The following is a 20,596-nucleotide window of genomic DNA, read 5'->3' as shown; positions in this document are numbered from 1 at the left end:
CATGACAGTTGTAATATGTCTTGTGCATTATTTATTTCCCGTGCGTCGTGCACGCCTTAGCGTACGTATTCAGATAAATAAAGGACACCATCTATTCAAGATATATGCTTAGGAACCTACCTACGTTTTTGGATAGCATGGATGGGCCGAGATATGGAAACGGACGCAATTATAGGACTTCAATATCGAATCGCACGCTGTTTTTCACTGAGACCTTACTTCTATTTTCATGTTACATTCACCACAAATCAATTATACACCGGTATATATAGCAGAAATTGTGTGATTGGTGATTAAGACCTCTCACAAACACACTATGATGTGATTGTCGACATACGAAAAAGTATGTTTTGTTCGAAAATAATTGAATGGATAACGTAAGGAACTCGCTGTCATCGAATATTCCTAGTGGGTCTGTCTCATAATATGCATCCATGTGCGTATATATAAGAGTTGGTTTGGTGTTTGACAGTTGTAATTACGTCGCAGATATCAACAATTTTTTGCGTTATCGTGTGAAATGTAGCATTGGAATATCTATTTGCTGACATGGTTGCATGGTTCGTCTTTATTACTGTTCTTTCAATAAAATAGTTAAGGAGCCGATTTTGCATTCGCAATAATCTATCTGCAGAAAAACATATAGCGTGTCGATATAAGTTAGTAGGCATGAGACGCGAGAAATATTACTAGCTTTTTTCCTTGGCGGTATGTGCGGCAGGTGTGTTGCTCATTTTGTTCAACTGTTGGGAATTGAGCAATCGACCAGTTTCGCATATTAGCGACCGATTTGTCGTTGATTTGTTCCAACTAGCTTCTACGTTGGCTGTACTGCATACCTACTTCAGCTAAATTATAACGCTGAACGTTTTCGATAGCTTCCCAATCGTCAATTTCCATTTTCTGTTCATGATTGTAACGCATCGTGGTCGTTTCATGAAAATATATTTTCAATAATTTCCCCACTTTCAGATGTTGCTTTTGAACTGGCATGCCTACAGAAAATGGATAAATTTCAGAACGGTTTGCATACTGAACGGTTTGATTTCATATACCGTAAATATTCGAGATTGCAGCGACTATTTTGTTAAGGTTTTCTCATGCTTAATGGCGGTAAATAAGCGCATAATGTAGACATTAGTATGTTTAGGATGAACTCAACTTGAAAGTTGGAATTCAACTTGTACCGTGCACATCAACACATTCCATGACGTAGTGTGAAAGCCTTTTTAGTGAAAAAATATTTAATGTTGCGTAACACATTCAGGGATAATTTATGCTATATCGGGCACGGAGCAATGACGTAGACTGCTTATGCAGTGCCTTTTCATATAGGGGCCTTCCTTCTAGGTATGGCAAGTATGTGTTCGACTGGGCTAGTGATGTCATTCGGAAACTCGCAGTCTCATAGATGTCTGTAGAATTGCGCAACTAGAGAAGTACGGGAAATTGTTCACGTCTTTACAAACTATGTCAACTGTTATTCTGTATTGGATTAAGTATTGGATCAAAATCAAACGCCGGCCCAAACGGTTGTCCACCTGCGAAAGTCAATATTGGCACGCAAAATTGAAACGGTTCTAGTCTTCGATTGCATAACCGTGAAAGAGCGTAATGGCATTTTGTGGCATATAGAGTCGCCGGGGGCTATATTTAAAGATGTTTGAATTGTCGAGTTAAGTGAAAACCCATTTTTGTAAACAAGAAGTGAATGCCTAAATGGGTATGCATAAATTTCCATGTCAGATTTATCTTACTTTACAATATTTATGAAACGCTATATAGCAACAGTTACATCGAAAGAAAACTGTGATTACAACGAAGCAGATAACATAGCATAGCAGCAACAAAATAGCTCAGTATATCGAAGTCAAAAATCGTATATGCTTCTTAATCGTCTGTCTACGAGATCACAAAAAATGACCGATCATTAAAATTAGCATAACTGTTATACGAAGCTCGTAGTAAGTCTCGCGTATATCTTTACATACTGGTTGACCTAATTTCCGTAGAGTTTTTTGCTCTGATTTACTTTTGTCGATTTTCGTAATGCACATTTCAATATTGATTTCGAGGGACTCAAGTATACGGAATTAGAACTCCCAGCCATACTCTTGATATTTTCATCGAGCTTATCGATTTTGTGGGGTTTTGCTTATTAGTATAATTACATCAGGATATTTCTGCTTTGCTAGTCATATGACTAATCCATTGGGAATTATTAGTCAGAGCTATGGATTGGGAAGTTAAGCTAGATTGTGGGGAAGAAAGCCAATCACCTCAGAAGAATTTTTTTATTATTTAGAACGCAGCTTTATGATGATATACTTCATTTTTCAGTGTAGAATAGTTTTTCTAGACTTTAAACCCAAATCTTTGTAGAGCAGACAGACTAGCGTATGTAATGTTAAGGATATATATTCACAGCAATTTACGCCTTACTCGATGACGTTTTACATTTCTGGTGTCTCAAAATGCAAAAACAAATTGTACAAAGTGTCGTTCTAAATTATGTTGCAAAAGATGACTATGCTCATGAATAAAATATATTATGATAAATACAAATCATTGCGCACTTTCATTTCGGTATTCATTATTTATCATGGAATTAAAAAAGGGCTCAGCATCTTGGTCGTGAGACGGTGTAAGAAATAATGTTGGAAATGAAGTTGGTTGTTCTAAGAATATCAAAGGCAAGAAATCTTTGCACAATGAGCTCTTTACTTTATATTGCAAAGCCGAGAATGTCTTTATTTTGTAGTATTGTCCGCATCCGCGGTAATCCCAAGTTAAATTTCTAATAACGCATTTTGTGAAGTTGAGTATGAGTGAAATGAATATGTATTGGAGTGTTATCAATTTGACATTGGTTTCTTAGCAAGGGATCGAAATGTCAATTTAAGTCGAGGTGTTCTTTTTAATTATAAAATAGTTCATAATCTAGATATACCTAACCTGAAATATAAAGTATCACTAGGTTTCTTATTCCTTCGAAGATTTGAAACGTATGCTATACGATATAGATGTATATATTGATTTTCAGAAATTATATATTGCATACTACAAGCATAATCTCCTTAGTGCGAATTTATTCCACGCGTCAGTCCAATCCATTATTCATGAGAATGAACGTTTGTATTCGTATGTACAGATTGCTGATCGACGACCGGATGCATAACAAAATAATTATAAATTCGAAGTCCAAATACCCTCCCTTACAACTCAAACATTAATCTAAATTTTATTGAACAACGTCATGCGCTAGCAAAATTCATTATATGGCTTTGTTACTCTGGCCTGACAGTTTGTTTGATAAAATAAAATAATATTTGTTACTTTATAACATAAAACTTCATTTTCTTTCAAAATATGTTGTCACAGTTTGATTACTTGGCTGATGTAACATTATCTACTTGCAATGAGCAACCATGTACTCGGACTTTCTTTACTTTCAATGTTGTTGGCTTGTTCATGCTTAACTTTCACCGCCGCAAACTTGGAACGTGGACTTTCGGCAAAGGAAACTGAATGGTACAATGCTAAACGTAATTGGACGCTTCGCTCACTTAAGAATAACGAAATCAAGAAGATCACAGGCTTTGTAAATATAAAAAGACTCCAGAATAATATTCTGCCATATCTGTTAGTTACGAGACCATCCGGAACAAGCAATATTGAATATGTTCGTCGCATTATCATCACATTCCTCCAATTAATTCTGGGCTGGACTGTAGAATTAGATACTTTCGTCGGGTATCCACCATATCCACACAGACCTACTTCCTTCACAAATATCATTGCAACCTATAACCCTCGAGCAGAGAGACGTCTAGTGTTAGCATGCCACTATGATTCCAAAAGAACCCCAATGCATTTTATAGGTGCCACCGATTCAGCTGTTCCATGTGGAATGTTGATAGAAATTGCTGTTGTGTTACGTAATTACCTCGACTCTTCTTTTTACAAAAAAAATTTGACTCTACAACTCATATTTTTCGACGGAGAAGAAGCTTTCGGAAAATGGACTGACACAGATTCACTATACGGTTCGAGGCACTTGGCTAAAAAATGGCACAATACTCGATGGCCTCTCAATAATATTGAGTCCAACAACACAATGTTAGATGCAATTGATCTGCTGGCACTTCTTGATTTGCTTGGTAGTTCGAATCCGAAATTTTATAACAACAGATTTGTGAAATCTGAACACTTCGCAGACTTGATTCGAATTGAGAAAGAAATATTTGGGGTAAATCTATATTTCAAGAAAAAAATTGCAAACTCTTACGTTGAAGATGACCACATTCCGTTTTACACGCGTAATGTACCTGTTTTGCACGTTATACCGTCACCGTTTCCATGGCATTGGCACACTTTGCAAGATAACATGCAAAACCTGGACTTCACTACCATAGAAAGACTAACGAAAATTTTTGTTGTGTTTGTTTCTGAATATTTGCATCTTGATATCTTATAATGCAATATGTGCCGTGCTTCCGTTATATATTTCCGCTACTTGTTTTGAATTCAAATAAATTCTGTATTCACGTCTAAAGTTGTGTTAAGCAGGCACATTTACATATTATTCAAGTAAATAATATTTTGTCGTAAAAATGGAAAGTGCGTAAGTCAAATACACAACAGCAATCTACTTTTTGGTTCCCAGTTAAGGTATACGTAGTATAAGTATAAGTATAAGTTTATTTCGACTCCATAATCAGCATAACAATACATTTGACAGATAAAAACAAATAAATAAAATCTGATTATGAAATCAGGGGAGCAAACAAAACCTTAGATAAGGTTTATAACGTACAAAATATAAGATGAAAGGTTTTGCCAAGAGGAAGTGGTACGTGTTTACTCACCTAAAATTATCAAGTTATTTCACACACGCTCACATGCACCCACCAGCCACACACACACACAACCACTGAGAAGTTATTTAAGTAAGAATGAAACGCGATAAATTTAGGGTATACTATACAGTAAACAAAAAAATAAATAAATAAATACTAGAAAAGAAAATTATCTGCCACACCATATTGATATTTTTGTAATGGTTGCCATTGCCAAATTGATCGATCTTCTAATCGTTAATTAGGTATATAAAAGGAAGATTCTATTGAAAACATATTGTCAAGCTGATTATAGTTGGAGTCAAATGCCAAGTTGCCCAACCAAAGTTGCCAGAATTGGGTGCATGAAGAGGTGGGCGAGACCATTCCATTCCCCAAATTAGAGCCTATTATTGCCAAATTATAGTCCAGATTGTAATAAGTAATTAAGTTACCGGTAACAGTAAAATTACTATAATTAAGTAAAGTAGGATGTGGAAATAAATTGGTTACAAAGGGTCTAAGTGAGGTTTTTCATTCTTGGGTATTGATTTCAGACAAGGATATGGGAATGAGGTTGTTATTTCACAGGATATCGGGAGTCTTTTTTTGTTTTTTTCCTTATGTGTTTTACTTCATTTAATCACTTTGAAGTAACCTGAAAAACAAAAAATAAAACTGCGAGTAGATGTTTCAATGATTGGGTGAAGGGGAACGCTCTGAACTATTTATTACAGGCAAAAAATAATTGTTTAATTAAATGGGATGTATTGTCATTATATAGCGATGGATAGATGATCTATGATGACATTCTGCTTGGGACAGAGAAAAATTTATCACACCATGCAAAAAACACACAAAATTTTACTATCTATACCTTGGCCAACAAGTCAACTCAAACACCATGCCTTAACATAAAACGCATGCATACATAAATGATATAAAAACCACATCCAATTACAATGACCCACAGCAAATTAAAATCTGAAGGGGAGAATCCAACATAGCTCTACTGCTCGCCTAGTTGCAATAATTAGTAACCTTGCAGGAACAATATTGTACTATCTACAACCCTTATACCACACTCAAACATAAGACCAAGCGTGTATGAAAGGGACATCACAGCTAGAAAAAGATAAAAACACGAGCGTGAAGTGATAGAATGTGTGCAGTTATTTAAAGAAAATATCATCCGAGTACGTTAGCTACCTATATATTTAAAAAAATATATATATACTCATGCATGTCACAATACCATTTCTTTGGTGCTGGACTAGTTCTGGCCAAGTCGTGGCAAGATATTATTATAGTCGTGGCACAATATTATTATAGCTGTTCAACATTTTCATTAAAACAATAATGTGCAAGTGTGGAGTGTCCCAAGTTTTTGTCATCGAATACCACCAGTAGTAATTTTTAATATTTAATATTTGGAAACTAAATGAGACTTGACTTGTTTTTGAAAAGATTTTTTGGACTTTAACGTCTTCAAATTTAAGGGAAGAGAATTCCAAAGTTTGGGTCCAGTAAAAGACAAGGAATGCTGACTCACGGATTTACTCATGAAAGGTACGAATAAATCAGAACTACTTCTTCGGTTGGAGGTATTTTTGACAAGTATGTCATTAAAGCAATTGGGCAGCGCATTATTATGGAAGTCGTGAGCTAGAGATAATATTTCAAATTTCATCATATCTTCAACCTTAAGTATATTTAGTGATTTGAAGTAAGAGTCTACACTTTCACGTTTTCTTTTACCAAAAACTATTCTTAAAAAATTATTACAAATACTCTGCAGTTTTGAGACAAGTGTTTTATTACCATGAAGCCAGACTGAACAACAATATCGAATATGGCTAAGTAGTAATGATTGAAACATTGCTAGTAGAGCTGATTGGTCAACACACTGGGATACTTTGGCAGAAACTGCTAGGTTTCTTTTTGTTTTACCAATAACATGCATTATTTGTGATTTCCATGACAGATTTTCATCAAAGATAACTCCTAGAAATTTTATTTCTTTCACTCTTTCAATTTCATTGCCATTGAGCAGTAGTTTTTTTGAACAACTCACACTTTTATGCTTGCTTGGATGGAATAATACAAATTTAGTTTTGTTAGCATTCAGAGATAATTTATTAACTAACATCCAGCTATGAATGTTGGTTAGTTCTTGGTTTGCAACTGTGAATAGATCTTCAAGGTTTTCCCCATGAAGAATCAAGTTAGTGTCATCAGCAAACATGATCGACTCAGAGGATTTCAGACACCTGGACATGTCATTAATGTAAGCTAGAAAAAATAATGGGCCAAGTAAAGATCCTTGTGGAACTCCGTGCTTCATGACACAAATATTTGTAGAGAATGAGTTGTCATATTGCACAATTTGCTTCCTGTCTTGAAGGTAGCTCTTGATCCAATTGAATGGAACGGCTCTAATTCCATAGTGATAGAGCTTACTTAAGAGGATGGAATGGTCAATGGTGTCAAAAGCTTTTGAGATATCAAGAAATATTCCAATTGCATGTTGTTTGCATTCAAACGCATTGGTCAGTTTGTGTACCAAAACATTAGCAGCCATAGCAGTGGAGTGATGCTTGCGGAAACCAAATTGATGCGAGTGGAAAACATTGTTAATTTCAAAGTAGTTTGACATTCTACTATACATTATTTTTTCAAGAATCTTAGAAAACGATGGTAAAAGACTAATAGGTCTATAGTTTCCAAGATCTGAAACACTACCTTTTTTAAACAGAGGAAGAACTTTGGATGTCTTGAAGCTTTCAATGAATAATCCACTAGATAGTGAAAGATTAAATATATATGTCAGGATATCAATAATATGTTCTGGAACATATTTCAATATTTTAAATGGAATACCATCGATTCCAAAACTTGACTTGGGCTTCATATCGCGTATAATATTTTTTATTTCTAATGATGTAGCTGGCCTTAAGAACATGGATGAGGATTCTTGCTTCCCAAGATATGAAATGTAATTTTTGTCACAGCCAGCTGGTTGTGGCATACAGTCAAGCAGGCTTTGTGCCACTTGGGAAAAGTGTTCATTAAATTTATTTGCAGTTTGTGTATTACTGCAATCAAGTCCAATCAAAGGACAAGAATTTGTTTTATTTTTACCAATAAGCTCATTAATTGTTTTCCACACTGCCTTGATGTTGCCTTTGTGAGAAGCAAATTTAGATTTGTAATAATTCGATTTCTTTTTGTGGAGCAATCGAGTATAAAGGTTCCTGCATTCATTGAACTGTAATTTGTGCTTGTCATTTATGTTTTTATTGTTTATTAATTTCTTATAAAGTTTTTGTTTGACTTTGTTGAGTTTGCGTAACTCAGTATCATACCAAGGTTTGTTTGATCTGTTTGTCTGTTTTTTGTAAGGAAAAGATTGAGAGTAAGCAGTGGAGAATTTTTCAAAAAAATTTTCAAAGCAAGTGTTGGGATCCTGGATGCTGCTGAAGTCATCAATATCAATAGAATTCAGTTCATTCTTAAACGTATTCAAGTTGGACGAAGTAAACTGGCGATAAAGCGTTTCAATTCTGGTCTGAATTTGCTTTTCTAGAAGAGAGCAGTAGAATATAAAGCATCTACATTCTTATATGTTGTACGTGAATAAGGCTTACAAGCAGTAGTGGGATTCAGTCGGTTCGCACCGGTTCTATAGAACCGTCTCACGGAATTTTATGAGATCAGCGAACCGGTTGGCATTACTGAAAAAAGCATGACTTTTTGTAACAGAACAGGCTGAAAAATATGACATTTGTGCGATGGAACAGGCTTACAAAAATTGGAATCCCTACACTATATATAAGATACAATTCAGTTCATTCTCAATTCCTTAACCAATAACCGCATTAATTTTCTGCAATTAGGAAATGGCTAAACGATGTTAGCCTAACAGGAGTAAAATCAATGATATATTTGTGATCTGTAAAATAGCAGTAGTTAGTCCAGGGATGTTCGAAACCGAATAATCTACTTTATCGAATACATTCTGGAATAATATTTTAAATATGAAATAGCAAATATACACCAAAATATTGCAATGTATAATGAATTAGTTTAAATTTGAAAATGGGAGAAAGTTGAGATAAACTGTGATGCGATTAGTTTGGTATTTTTTACTTTATAAAAAGACCTGAAGTAATAATTTTTTAAATGAAAGCATCTTAAATTATTCTTTAAAATGAAAATATCGAATATGGTTAATTCCTAATCGATTCAAACATTCGATTTGTTTCAGATATCCCTGGGTGCAGGACCGGATTTAGGCGATGAAAGGCTATATCATTTATGAGGCCCTCTTTAACAATGACGTCATAAATAATCTATTATGCCGTCATATTGTTCATGTATAACGCTATTGTTTATGGCGAATTTTTTAGATTGCGTGATACACGACAGGCAAGATACTCACCGAAGTAGATTGGATAGGTTCAATTTAAAAAAAACACCTAAAAAAATCTCAAGGCTGCAACGAGACTCGAAGTTATAATACTCGTTTCTAGTCGCGGGAGGTGGACGGGCATCGTCCAATTACTGATAAATAAAAATGTCATTCCATTTTTTTTTAAATAAACGGGTCTACGATAAAAAAAAAAAGATTTGAAATAATATTTTATACAATTCTTAGTGACTTAGATAAATTAGTACAGCTTAGCTTTTTCAAAAACATAAAGGCTTTATTACAGTAAAATCTGTTGAAATAATTTCAATTAACATCTCTTGTTTTTCAATGCTGTAGGGATAGAGCAGCGGTACCCAAACTGAGGCCCCTGGCCCACTAGAGCAGTTGGAGCGGCCACAAGAATAGACGCAAAATTGATTTTAATGCAATTTCGTTTGCTTTCTTTTCCTCCGTGAGAAAATTCCTTGTTTTCATTTCCTGATATAAATTTATTTCACAAGGCGATTTCACTTTCTTTTGCATGAATTCTTTGATGCTCTGCAAGTTCTAACCCTTGTAGTTATTTGGCAGGCCTGCAGATAATGGTCGAACCTATTTCACTTACAAACAAAGACAGTTTCACAAAACTGTGAGATAGCCGTGGTAAACGTATTGTCGACACAGAGAAATATACTTTAATTCATAATATTCCCATGAAACGGAAATGAGACGATAATTACGTTGCCTTAACCAGGGTAAGACCAGAATGTTTGAAGAATTGACACAAATGCTAAGAGCGCCCGAAATTGGGCCACGAGTCATAAAAGATTGGGAGCCACTGGGTTGAAGTTTTTCGAAATTTATCAAATTCCTTTATCCGACCTATTAAATTTATAACCTTCTGAACGGTAAATACTAGGGACACAAAGTATTGACCAGATTAAAAAACTACACTACACAAAGATCAGTTTTATAAAGTTTTTAATCAGCTTTATTTTGGATCAAATATTCACAATTTAAAATACTTTAATAGCTCGTGACTTATATGGTCCATATCATTAACACTACATTGCAAATTAAAATGCGCTAATCACAACTACGAGCTAGTTGCCATTAAATGGTATGCTTGCAGCAAATGCAGCATAGGAGGAAATTTTGGAATTTTTTTCCAGGACGTATTAGTTTTATATCACGTAGCAAAGTACACATATGTGCCACTTTGTTCAAAACCAGCTTGTGATTTATGTGCACGGTTATTTACACGATTTTGAGGAGTTTCATCCCTGCTTCAGGGTAAACCTAAAAAAGATACGGGGGTAGACTTTAGATTAAGAATTGTGATGGTGAACAGCATCCGTGTTGCGTTTTCTGTTGGATCCCTATTTTTCGTAAACGATACTCTTGTAGGAAAATCGTCTTAGATGTTTTATAGTAATCCAGACGTAGCGTGAAAGTACATGGTTTTCTTATCTGACAAGAGGTCTACCGTTTCACTGGTATTAATAGGTTGCTGATATTAGAATTCTCTTTTGTATTTTTCCTTCTTGTTGCTGTAAAAAATCGCTTTTTCCTTCAAGAGAGCAATGGACACGAATGCTAAAACGAAATGTTTTACTCAAACTTTCCTGCAAAAGTCATATATATATATCCTAAACAAAACTGGAACAGCTACATAACTTACCAGTAAGCCTACCCGGACTGTCCTAGATTTCCCAGGTATACTTTAACAATGATAATTCAGGAGTCCAGTCTCAACTTGAATTGAAGTACCACATTATTTGAGTCACAACTGTAGTAGCAAATCTTCCACAGTACCGGTAGAATAAATCATAAAACACCTGAATGAATGAGAATGATCGATGAAATGCGATCGTTGAACCGCCGCACGGTGTGCAATTTTTCCTTTTGATGACGTCGGCAAACAAAACGTTTAAAAAGGGAAAAACGAAACTCATAAAGCCCACAGAAATTTTTGAAATAAATAAGAGTCTTTTGACGACAACAACAATCTTGAAACCTCTTGAAATTTTGATTGGAATAAAATTTTTATCAACAATTCCCACAAAATCATATCCTGAATGAAGCTGGAACTTTGAAAGAGCTACGGTAATTTACCAGTACCGAGTATCAGAGTACCGGAGAGTCCTAGCTTTTCCATGTCCTGTGACGATAATGATTCATACTTCCAGTTTCAGTGTGAATTGAAATATCTAATGATCCGAGTCATTAATATCATTAAATATTTTTACTTTTTTTTATTTTAAAAATTTCTGTGGGCTCGTTTTTTGTGTACCACGACTTCGTCAAAAATTGCGCACCTTGTGGCGGTTTCGCGTTAGTCGATAGTTAGAAGATTGCGGTATGGTCTAATCACGTGACTGACTGCATATACCCGCACTACCTCGTTTTGAGTTTCGTGTCCACGTGTTTGAGCATCGTTTTTTTGTGTTATTATTTTGTTGTTGTTCTTATTCTTGTTGGTATTTTTCTTCCAATCCTAGTCCTTTTTATTCCTTTCTAAAAAATAGCTTTTCTCTTCAATTACTGGACCAATTGCTTCAAAATTTATAGCGATTCAAGGTAATATTTTTTGCTAGAAAGCTATTACTTTTTTATTACAAAAATTGTCTGGGTCCCATGGGTTTATGTTTTTGAGTGCTTTGATGCTATCAAAAATTACGCGCCTGTTGGCGGTTCCGGGTTCGCATTAGTCGTGCGGATTGCAGTACTGGCAGTGTGCTGTGTCAGGGTGCATACCCCTACTACTTCGTTTTGGCTTTCGTGTCCATATATTGAAGCATCGCTCCTTTGTTACTTATCGATTTTAATCGGTAAATATGTTGATAGGTATTTGTCTGTTTGTATGTCTGTCTGTCTGTTAGATGCACGCGATATCCTCCGAAAGCGAGATTAAATCTGCACCAGATTTTGCATGTGCATTCATAATATCTCGGACCAGAAGCCTATTGATTTTGGGCGAATTATGTCGTATAATTAGCGAGTTATTTATTAATTAGTGATGGAACACAAGGTGTCACTATGGAGTAAGAGCGCTGTTTTGGGGAATCCCCTAACTTTCGATCGATAAGTCTTCGGTCTCTGACCGATATTCTCTTTTTTATTTTGTTGTTGTTCTTGTTGGTATTTTTCTTCTTATTGTTAGGAAAAATTGCTTTGTTTTGGACGACCAATTAATTTGGATTTTTCAGTGGTCAAAGATTCTCTTGTTTGCTAAAAAGCTATTTCTTTAATTTATTTCAAAAATTGTTGTGGGCTCCACGTGATTGTTTCTTTGTGTGCCATGACGTCATCCAAAATTACGCACCTTCTGGCGGTTCCGGGTTTCTATTAGTCCTGAGGATTGTGGTACCGTAGGGAAATATGTCAGATTTCACATTCCTACTACTTTGTCTTGACCTTCGTATCCATATATTTGAGCATAGCTTTCTTGTTATTATGTTGTTGTTGTTGTTGGTATTTTTCTTCTCGTTGTCATGAAAAATTTGCATTTTTTTAACTACTATTCCAATTGCTATGAAATTTTCGTGTTCAAATATTCGGGTATCGCTCTCTTGATTTAAATTGTGCTGACGTCACCACTCAAGACGTCGAAGTGAAATCGAATTCCATGAAGCCCGCAGGAAAATTTTGAAATAAATAAAATTAATGGCATTCTAGCGATAACAACAATCTTTAACCACTGAAAATTTAGAAGCAATTGGTCCAGGGCTGTGATAAGTTCAGGGTACTTTTTTGCAGATGTAGCGTTAACAAGCTGACTTTATAGGAGAAAATGCGCAAAGTTTTTATTAGACATTTGTAACACTCCCGAATATCTTGCCGGGGCTTAGACAGGAATTTTCAAAGTGGGGAGTTATTACATTTCTAATCATTGCTAAGTCGGACCGAGGAACAAATCTGATCGTGCTTCATCTGCAATGCATCGCATGCGTATTAAAGAAACTTTGCAGAAGAAAATGAAGACATTCTGTGGAGAATGCGCAACAACCGCAGTTGACGATTTCACTACAAAATGTTTCGATAATTCTTAATACTAATCTTAGTTTATGCGATAGTTTGAAGTCGAAATAACTTTCAGAAAGTAAAAAGAGTAGAAAGAGTGTTTATTGCAGGTATTTTACGAACGATATAAACGTACAGAAAATGGCATAAACTACCCACATAAATATTCATTGGTAGAAGAATGTTTGGTTAATATCAATTGCGATTTTGGGTCACTACAAAAAGTCACATAATGGTGAAAAGGTCACAAATTATCTTTAATGACCTCTGAACTAAGGTTTCAGTGACATTCTCCTTGACTAAGACGCCGTAGAAACTTTGAGTAGTGATGTGAACATAGAATCAAGTCATGATCAAAAAATAACTGAAGGTAGGCTACAGACTGTAAGTAATTGTGGTCGTTTAGTTAATATTGTACAGTTCTATTCGTTTTTGTAATAATCATTCAATTTATCTCGCAGAATGACATGATCGACTGTGTCAATATTGTTTAATAACCTCGATGAATGTTGCGCAATCATATTTCATACGTTTAAAATGTATTTTATCGGTATAAAAGCGTTGGTTCAGGTAAGTAGAAGTTGGTGTACGTTCACGTACACTGTTTACCGTAATTTCCAAATTTCTTTTGCGCAAAGTGTGAATGTAAAGTACCATCTGTATTGCATGATTGAGACTTGCGTAATCGCGTCTTTGCTTTATCAGTTAATTTGGCATCAGTCGGTAGGATGATAGCGTATAAACCAAAACAGCACTTGTACCGATCAGGCCAACTACTAATTAATCTAATTATTTACATAATTATATTTTTCATCAACTCTCCCAATCTCAATCTTAACTGTACATTTATTCTGCTATCTTTTATATATAGTCTTTGTATCATTTTAAGGCATCCACCAAAAGTTAAATCTTGAAAAAATAATTTAATTTTATTAGGTAAAGAACAACAACTACGCAAACAACTGATATATATTTACACAACTAAAACAATTGTAGAACTATTTTATTCATGAATCATAATCAAATTAATTAATCAAATCATACGCTGTCGAGTACGCCCGTAGGTGAATACGTCGCTTTACGGTGAGAGAAACTATTTCGCTATATAACCGGAGGAGGTTCCGTCTCTTCAAAATTCATATAAACATTAGAGTTTGATAATCTACATCGCAGGCCTTCTTTCTCATCAAATTCAATTTGCAAAACCCCTTCTCGAAGGTGTCGTCCATTTAATCTAGTAATACTGGCGGAATGTTCTGAGGCGACTCTTCGCCTAAAGTCTCCATCTCCAGCTTCGGAGGGACTTTTCTTCGTAGAATTCGCATTTCTCTTACGCGTTTTGCGTACAACTGCATATACCGCGCTTTCACTCCTTGGCCATTCCTGTTCACGAGATGTTGACGTTTCCGCCGGTTCGCTATGAGTGCTTTTGGCTGATGTTCGACTATTTTTAAATGGACTGTCTCGAGTAATCGGTACAAACTTTTGCATGTCGTCTTGCACCATACCAAAGGATACTTCATCGTAAATGTGCTCTGAAAATATGAGAATTTATTAGGAAAATATTTAAATATATAGTGCAACTTTCAAAATTAACTTAGATCATGCTTCTGAAATAATAGTTGCCAAAACAATTCTGATATTTACCATTAAAAATTTTTCCAGAATCGCCATGCTAATATATATTAAAGCAGTGATAGATACTTTGTAGTAGTTATTTTTTTTTTTCATTTTGTACACTGCAAAATGAAATTCATATTTTTTAAATTCTGAATTTATTACATGTGACTAAACAGTTCTAATATCATTTAAATATCAGTTTGTCTGTTTTTGTAAGTCGTCATGTTGAAACTAAAATTCTTGCATATTTAGAAATAAATGATAGTACCTTCCCCTTCGACTTGAATAATTTTCACAATATCTGGGACTATAGATGTTTGTGATTTATTGGGTGTTGCTATTTTTTCTTCTGATGATTCTCCAATTTTCCAATATTCAGCGTCAGACACCCCCTAAAGTGAGAAATTAAAGTGAATTCAAATGTACACCATCCCGCAGAAACCATTTGGAAACTAGAATAGGGTCGATTCTAACAACATTGACGTTTACTAATCGATTTTGTGTTTCCTATTTTGTAAAGCCGACGAAATAATCTATTTTAATTCGGGAGAACGTATTTGGCAAGTTCTGACAGAGTACAAAGAACGAATTCTAGCATATGCATTTTCAATAAGCATTGATCTTGGTCCATGGTCGCCTCACACGGCTAAGATTTTAGAAATTTAATTAAATAAATAGCATTGTGACATTGTAACTAACATCACGCACCAATAAAACCTTATATTTTACAATACAATAAATGTAGGCTCAGATGTACCTATTCGCTATTGTATATATAATGATTTTCTACGTCACGATTTAATCATTTGGCATTTCTAGTACTTCGTGAATTGCATTGCCATTAGTATTGACCGCCTTCACTTATATACATTATTGAATAGTCTTGAGTCCTAGTGAAGTTGTTATTCGTTTGCTTCTTCGTATAAAATTGAACGAACGAATGTTACAATATGTACTAACAAAGGCATTAGGCTGCATATAAATTTAACAAAATTCTGTTTGCGGATATAATTTTCAAACAATCACAGTAATTGCCAAGCAAAGTAAGTGAAACATAAAGTATTATATAATTGTTTACTTATTTAAATTACTATTCTTACATGAAAAAATTACCTAAAACTGAAATATTTATCATGCCTATCTAATAACTCACCGAATCAGATGACGTTCGGCTTCTGTTCGGTAATGCTGGCCTTTCTCTAATCCAAGTGGCAATGCGAAATGAAGAACTATCAACAACGGGATTTCTACCACTTCGTGATCTATACAACGAAGATGAGCTATAAGCCGGTCCGGGCGGCGTTTTAGTGTCTCTTTTCATCAACAGAAATATTATGATTGCTATCAACACAATAAATATGATGCCAGCACCAGCACCGCCAGCTATGGTTACCAAGTTGAAAGGATTATCATCGTGACCTGATTGACCACCAGGTATTGCAGCTACAATAGCTGTGGATTCCTCCTGGTTAAAATTTAAAGATGTAGTTCGAGGATTTGTTGTTGTAGCTCTTACAATTGACTTTGTAGAGCTCACTGATATATAGTCTGGTACTATAGTTGTGGAGGTAGTGGTAATTGTCGCAGTTGATTTTGTAAAACCTGTGGTTTGTTTAGTAGTTGTGGATTTTGAAGTTGTTGTAGTCGGTTCAGTTTTGTCCTGTTTTGTTGTGCTAAGAACGGTTTTGGTGGGCTTTGTTTTTATGTGGTTATTTGGTCCAGTTGTTATTTTTGCTTTTGTGGTATGACTTGTTGTCGCATCCAATTTCTTTATAGCAGTAGATGTTCTGAAAGTTTCTGGTGTTGTGATGGTCCTCCCATATGTGGTATGCGGACTAGTTTGAATTGTGGTGGTTGTTAATTTTGTTATCTTAGCGGTAGTGATGCCCCTTGTTGTTTCCGGTTGAGCCGTGGTTACAATTGCAGTTGTCGTGTCTAAAACACAATCTGGCGCTCTAGCTCTTGCCTTTGATCTCACAATGCATCGCCCTAACCTTGTTGCTGCTTCCTCTCCCCCAGAACAATTAGTATTATTTGTTATATCCCCGCCACATTCTTTACAATTTCTTACAAAATGCATCGCAATCCCAGTGAATTTTGGCGTCTTACATTCCATGAAACATTGCCTCTTATAACCAGTCCAAGTAAAACAAGGAACCGGTTTACAATTCTCAAATTTGACTCCACAAAAATTCCTCGCTCCTTTTCTAAAACAATTAAAATATGTAGTTCTGGTATTTTTTCCACCTGGTCCATTTGCCTTACATGTACTTTCGATAGACCAGTCTTTTATGCAATGAGAAGGATTGCTTTTTCCAGCTGAACGACCTCTGTTTGGAAGTGAGTATTTGTAAGCTGTCATTACACATTCTGGTTTTGCGTTACACTTTTGGGTTGACACTAATACTTTTGAAAAACATTTCCTAGGGTTAGTTGGTTTAAACCTCGTGTCACTTTCAGAAGTTCGTTTTTCCTTTGACCACTGACTTTTGCCAGCGATTCGCGGACAAGCATTTTCATCTTTTATGCCCGCTGAAATGCAAGCATCAGAAAACGTCCTGTGGAACGGGGGAGAAGTATATTGTGATGATGAATATCCTAATTTGAATAATGCGATTGTTAATGTTATGACCAAGGTACGTGGCTCCATATTTTAATCTTAATTAAATATCACGTATGCATGTTGACTATGCCAAATTATATAATACTCAGCCTGTTAAAAAATCAATAGTTAATTGCAATTTGCATTGTACAGATTAAAGCGTCCATTTTTTAATACGGCACGCAAACAAGCAAACAAATCGTGTTTCTTCTAAAAAGAATACTGCTTCACAAGTTTCAACTTTGAAGTTTGTATACAATTTATTCCCATAATAACATGAACTACAAAGCGATCATGAGTGGTTCATGGTTGATTTCGGATCAGGTTACAAACAGGTATATGGCGCGGCGGTGTGGCTCATCGTGCTAAGCGTTAGGAATACGCTCGACACAGCACCGAATCCCATGCGGGGATGGTCATGTGCGCGAGGATTTCTGAACTCCTCGCCGCCGTAGGGTGGTTCACGTAATCGCTGGTCGGTTACGGCTTTTTCCAACATCAAGTCCATGCTTCCGAAAACAAATAACTAACTCAGGGTGGTCCAACATTGTCGGCTCCGCGCGCCACAAAATTATTTTTGCACTGTTCACGGGCCACAATAGTGCCGGGAATAGGTAAACAGTGCAATACAAAATAAACATTTATTGTGCAAACACATAGTTATAAGACATAGCCTGCTCTGGCTAATAGAATCCGCATTCGATTCTTAGTTTTCTATGATGCCTATATTGTTAGCATATATTCCCGACCAAAAAGATAGAAAGCCAGATACTAATTTAGACTACAAAGCACATCATTCAACTTCGCTAGTTGCCTCACAGCTAGCCATAACACTAGTCAATTCAGTGCCATTGGAGATGTAACAATACGTAAAAATATTTTTCTGATTAATTTTATTACAAAATGCGATTTTTTGATTCTCTCCGAATGTGATGCGGGCCACAGATAATGGAGCGGCGGGCCACATGTGGCCCGCGGGCCTGGGTTTAGACCACCCTGTACTAACTAATGTCATAACCGACATGGAATGGTAACCGGACGAGAGGCCGTGGTTCGCCAAGCCGTCTTATCGGCTTTCCTACCCGCGGAATAACTATGTAAATCCTATTCGTCATAAAAAGATAGCACTGTGCCATAGAAATATTCATTCGCCATCGTTAACAAACCTCAGGTAAATCAGCTGCAAATTTCTTTTTCTCTGCACCTATCATATGAGTCTTTCTTTCCAACTCATCTGATCCCACTAGATTTAATTTGAATTTTCATTTTGGCATTTGCACATTCCATATCAATATATTAAGGCAAATTAATGATATATCACGAAAAGTTGCTAATATATAAAATTACGCACCAACCATTATCAGAAAAATGTCTACCGTCACGATTTCCTACCAGAACATATACCAATTTATGAAATAACATCTAAAAATGTATTGATCATGCGCTTGAATGTAAAATATTTTTCCCTAAAAATTATTATTATCTTATAAATGTCTTTGACACGCCATGACTACATATGAGCAGTGTTGAAATAGTCCGATATTAGATTAAAGGTCAAATTGAAGCATATAACTTTATTTGTGGGTACGATGTTTATTTATTTATTGGTTCCCAAATTCAATATTTCTATTTCCCCATCTTTATGTATTGTGGTCAGCATATCTACGGTACTACAAAGAGGTGATATCTGCTTTTATAAAATTCGAAGTATTTTGGATGTTCAATTGATATTTTAAAATTATAAATAAAGTTTTGAAACGAACAGCACATGATGCAAATATTATAATATATTTCCACAAACTTTGCCAAAATCAATTTCTTGAAAAATCCCAATATTGATTTCCTGGCTTCGAGCTGTATCACGATGCGAATTAGTTTCGATTAGGAAAATGGATGTCAATACTGACACGATTTATTGCACCGAAAATAAAATGGCCAACCTTATAATACATATAAATTAGGTTTAATTAATTTAAAAATTAGTGGAATAATACTACATTATCCTGCTAGAACAGGTTTGTATACCCAGATTAGCTATAATATATATATATATATAATTTTCAAAAAATCACCTAATTTATAAATGCATTTATTGGACGGCAATTTTGATTGTTAATAAAATTCAATCCAGGCATTGTTACCTCAGTTACGTCAGGCTGCGAAAACTTCACTGAGATTTTGAAATTTGTCTAAATTTTGTAATATAGAATTTGGAAATAAGGAGCGAGTTTACCTGATCTCCTGGGAATAAATTACCTAGTTTGGCTCGCCTGATCTTTTCATATTTACCGAACGTTTTTACGTGACGTATTTCTTTAAAATATGACGTCATCACGTCACGATGCGTTATGGAAACGTATACTAATTCTTCAATGGAACATTTATCGTGAATGATTTATATTAATCATTTAATTTAATATTTAGTTTTGAAGTTTCCTAACGAGAAATAAATTTAATAATAAGAATCTCACATCAAGATTGCGGTTTGAAGCATATTAGCTATATGTTCTGCGAAATGTACCAATGTGAAAAGAAAAAGTACGCTGTAAAAAATCTCGCTGTGCTAAGTCTTCTAGAAGTAGCATTAACATATTTCAGTCTTCTTACACACGACTAAAATAATTCATAGTTAAAAATAATTTATGGTGTTATATTAGCAATAATGCTTTCTTGCATTTGATTTGCATATATGTTAAAACAACAAATTTGTATATTTATTAGTTTTGCATAACTTTTTTAAATAGTCCAAAATAGGCAAAGGGATGAATTTAATAAAAAAGTATGGTAACCACTGTTCTAAACAATACAAAGTTATGGAGAAAAAATACGGATAAACTGATTGCTAAACCATTGCTAATCACTTACATGATTATGGTAGACACAAGTTAATGAATAATGCAAATCGTTGCTGATATCTATTATTAGAAGACAAAACAAATAAACTATAAAAAGTTTGAATAAAATACGTCTAATGCGAATGAAGCATTCCAGAATTGCAAATAAGATCTAATGTCCTTACAAAGCATACCAATATGGATATCAAACATTTTTACTAAATGGCATACGCATTGTCTATTCTCAGGCTTATATCACTATATAGTA

The 20,596-nt window shown here is 35.0% G+C and overlaps 2 protein-coding genes across 2 annotated transcripts; one reads left to right on the top strand and one right to left on the bottom strand.

Annotated features, from left to right (window-relative positions):
- Window positions 1-3,105: 3,105 nt before the first annotated feature.
- Window positions 3,106-4,555, top strand: LOC120333992 (glutaminyl-peptide cyclotransferase-like). The gene has a single exon (XM_039401429.2). The coding sequence runs from the start codon at window positions 3,419-3,421 to the stop codon at window positions 4,475-4,477; it is 1,059 nt and encodes a 352-aa protein (XP_039257363.2). The 5' UTR covers window positions 3,106-3,418; the 3' UTR covers window positions 4,478-4,555.
- A 9,540-nt stretch (window positions 4,556-14,095) lies between these two features.
- On the bottom strand, window positions 14,096-17,610 carry LOC120334074 (uncharacterized). Its single transcript, XM_039401528.2, has 3 exons — window positions 16,046-17,610; window positions 15,161-15,284; window positions 14,096-14,807 (listed from the first exon to the last, which is right to left on the bottom strand). Exons 1-3 carry the CDS (start codon window positions 17,540-17,542, stop codon window positions 14,374-14,376), a joined length of 2,055 nt encoding a protein of 684 aa, XP_039257462.2. The 5' UTR covers window positions 17,543-17,610; the 3' UTR covers window positions 14,096-14,373.
- Between the last annotated feature and the right edge of the window lie 2,986 nt (window positions 17,611-20,596).

This window comes from Styela clava, chromosome 15, assembly GCF_964204865.1.
Source record: "Styela clava chromosome 15, kaStyClav1.hap1.2, whole genome shotgun sequence".
Lineage (NCBI taxonomy): Eukaryota > Metazoa > Chordata > Ascidiacea > Stolidobranchia > Styelidae > Styela > Styela clava.
This window is presented reverse-complemented; position numbering and strand designations above follow the sequence as displayed.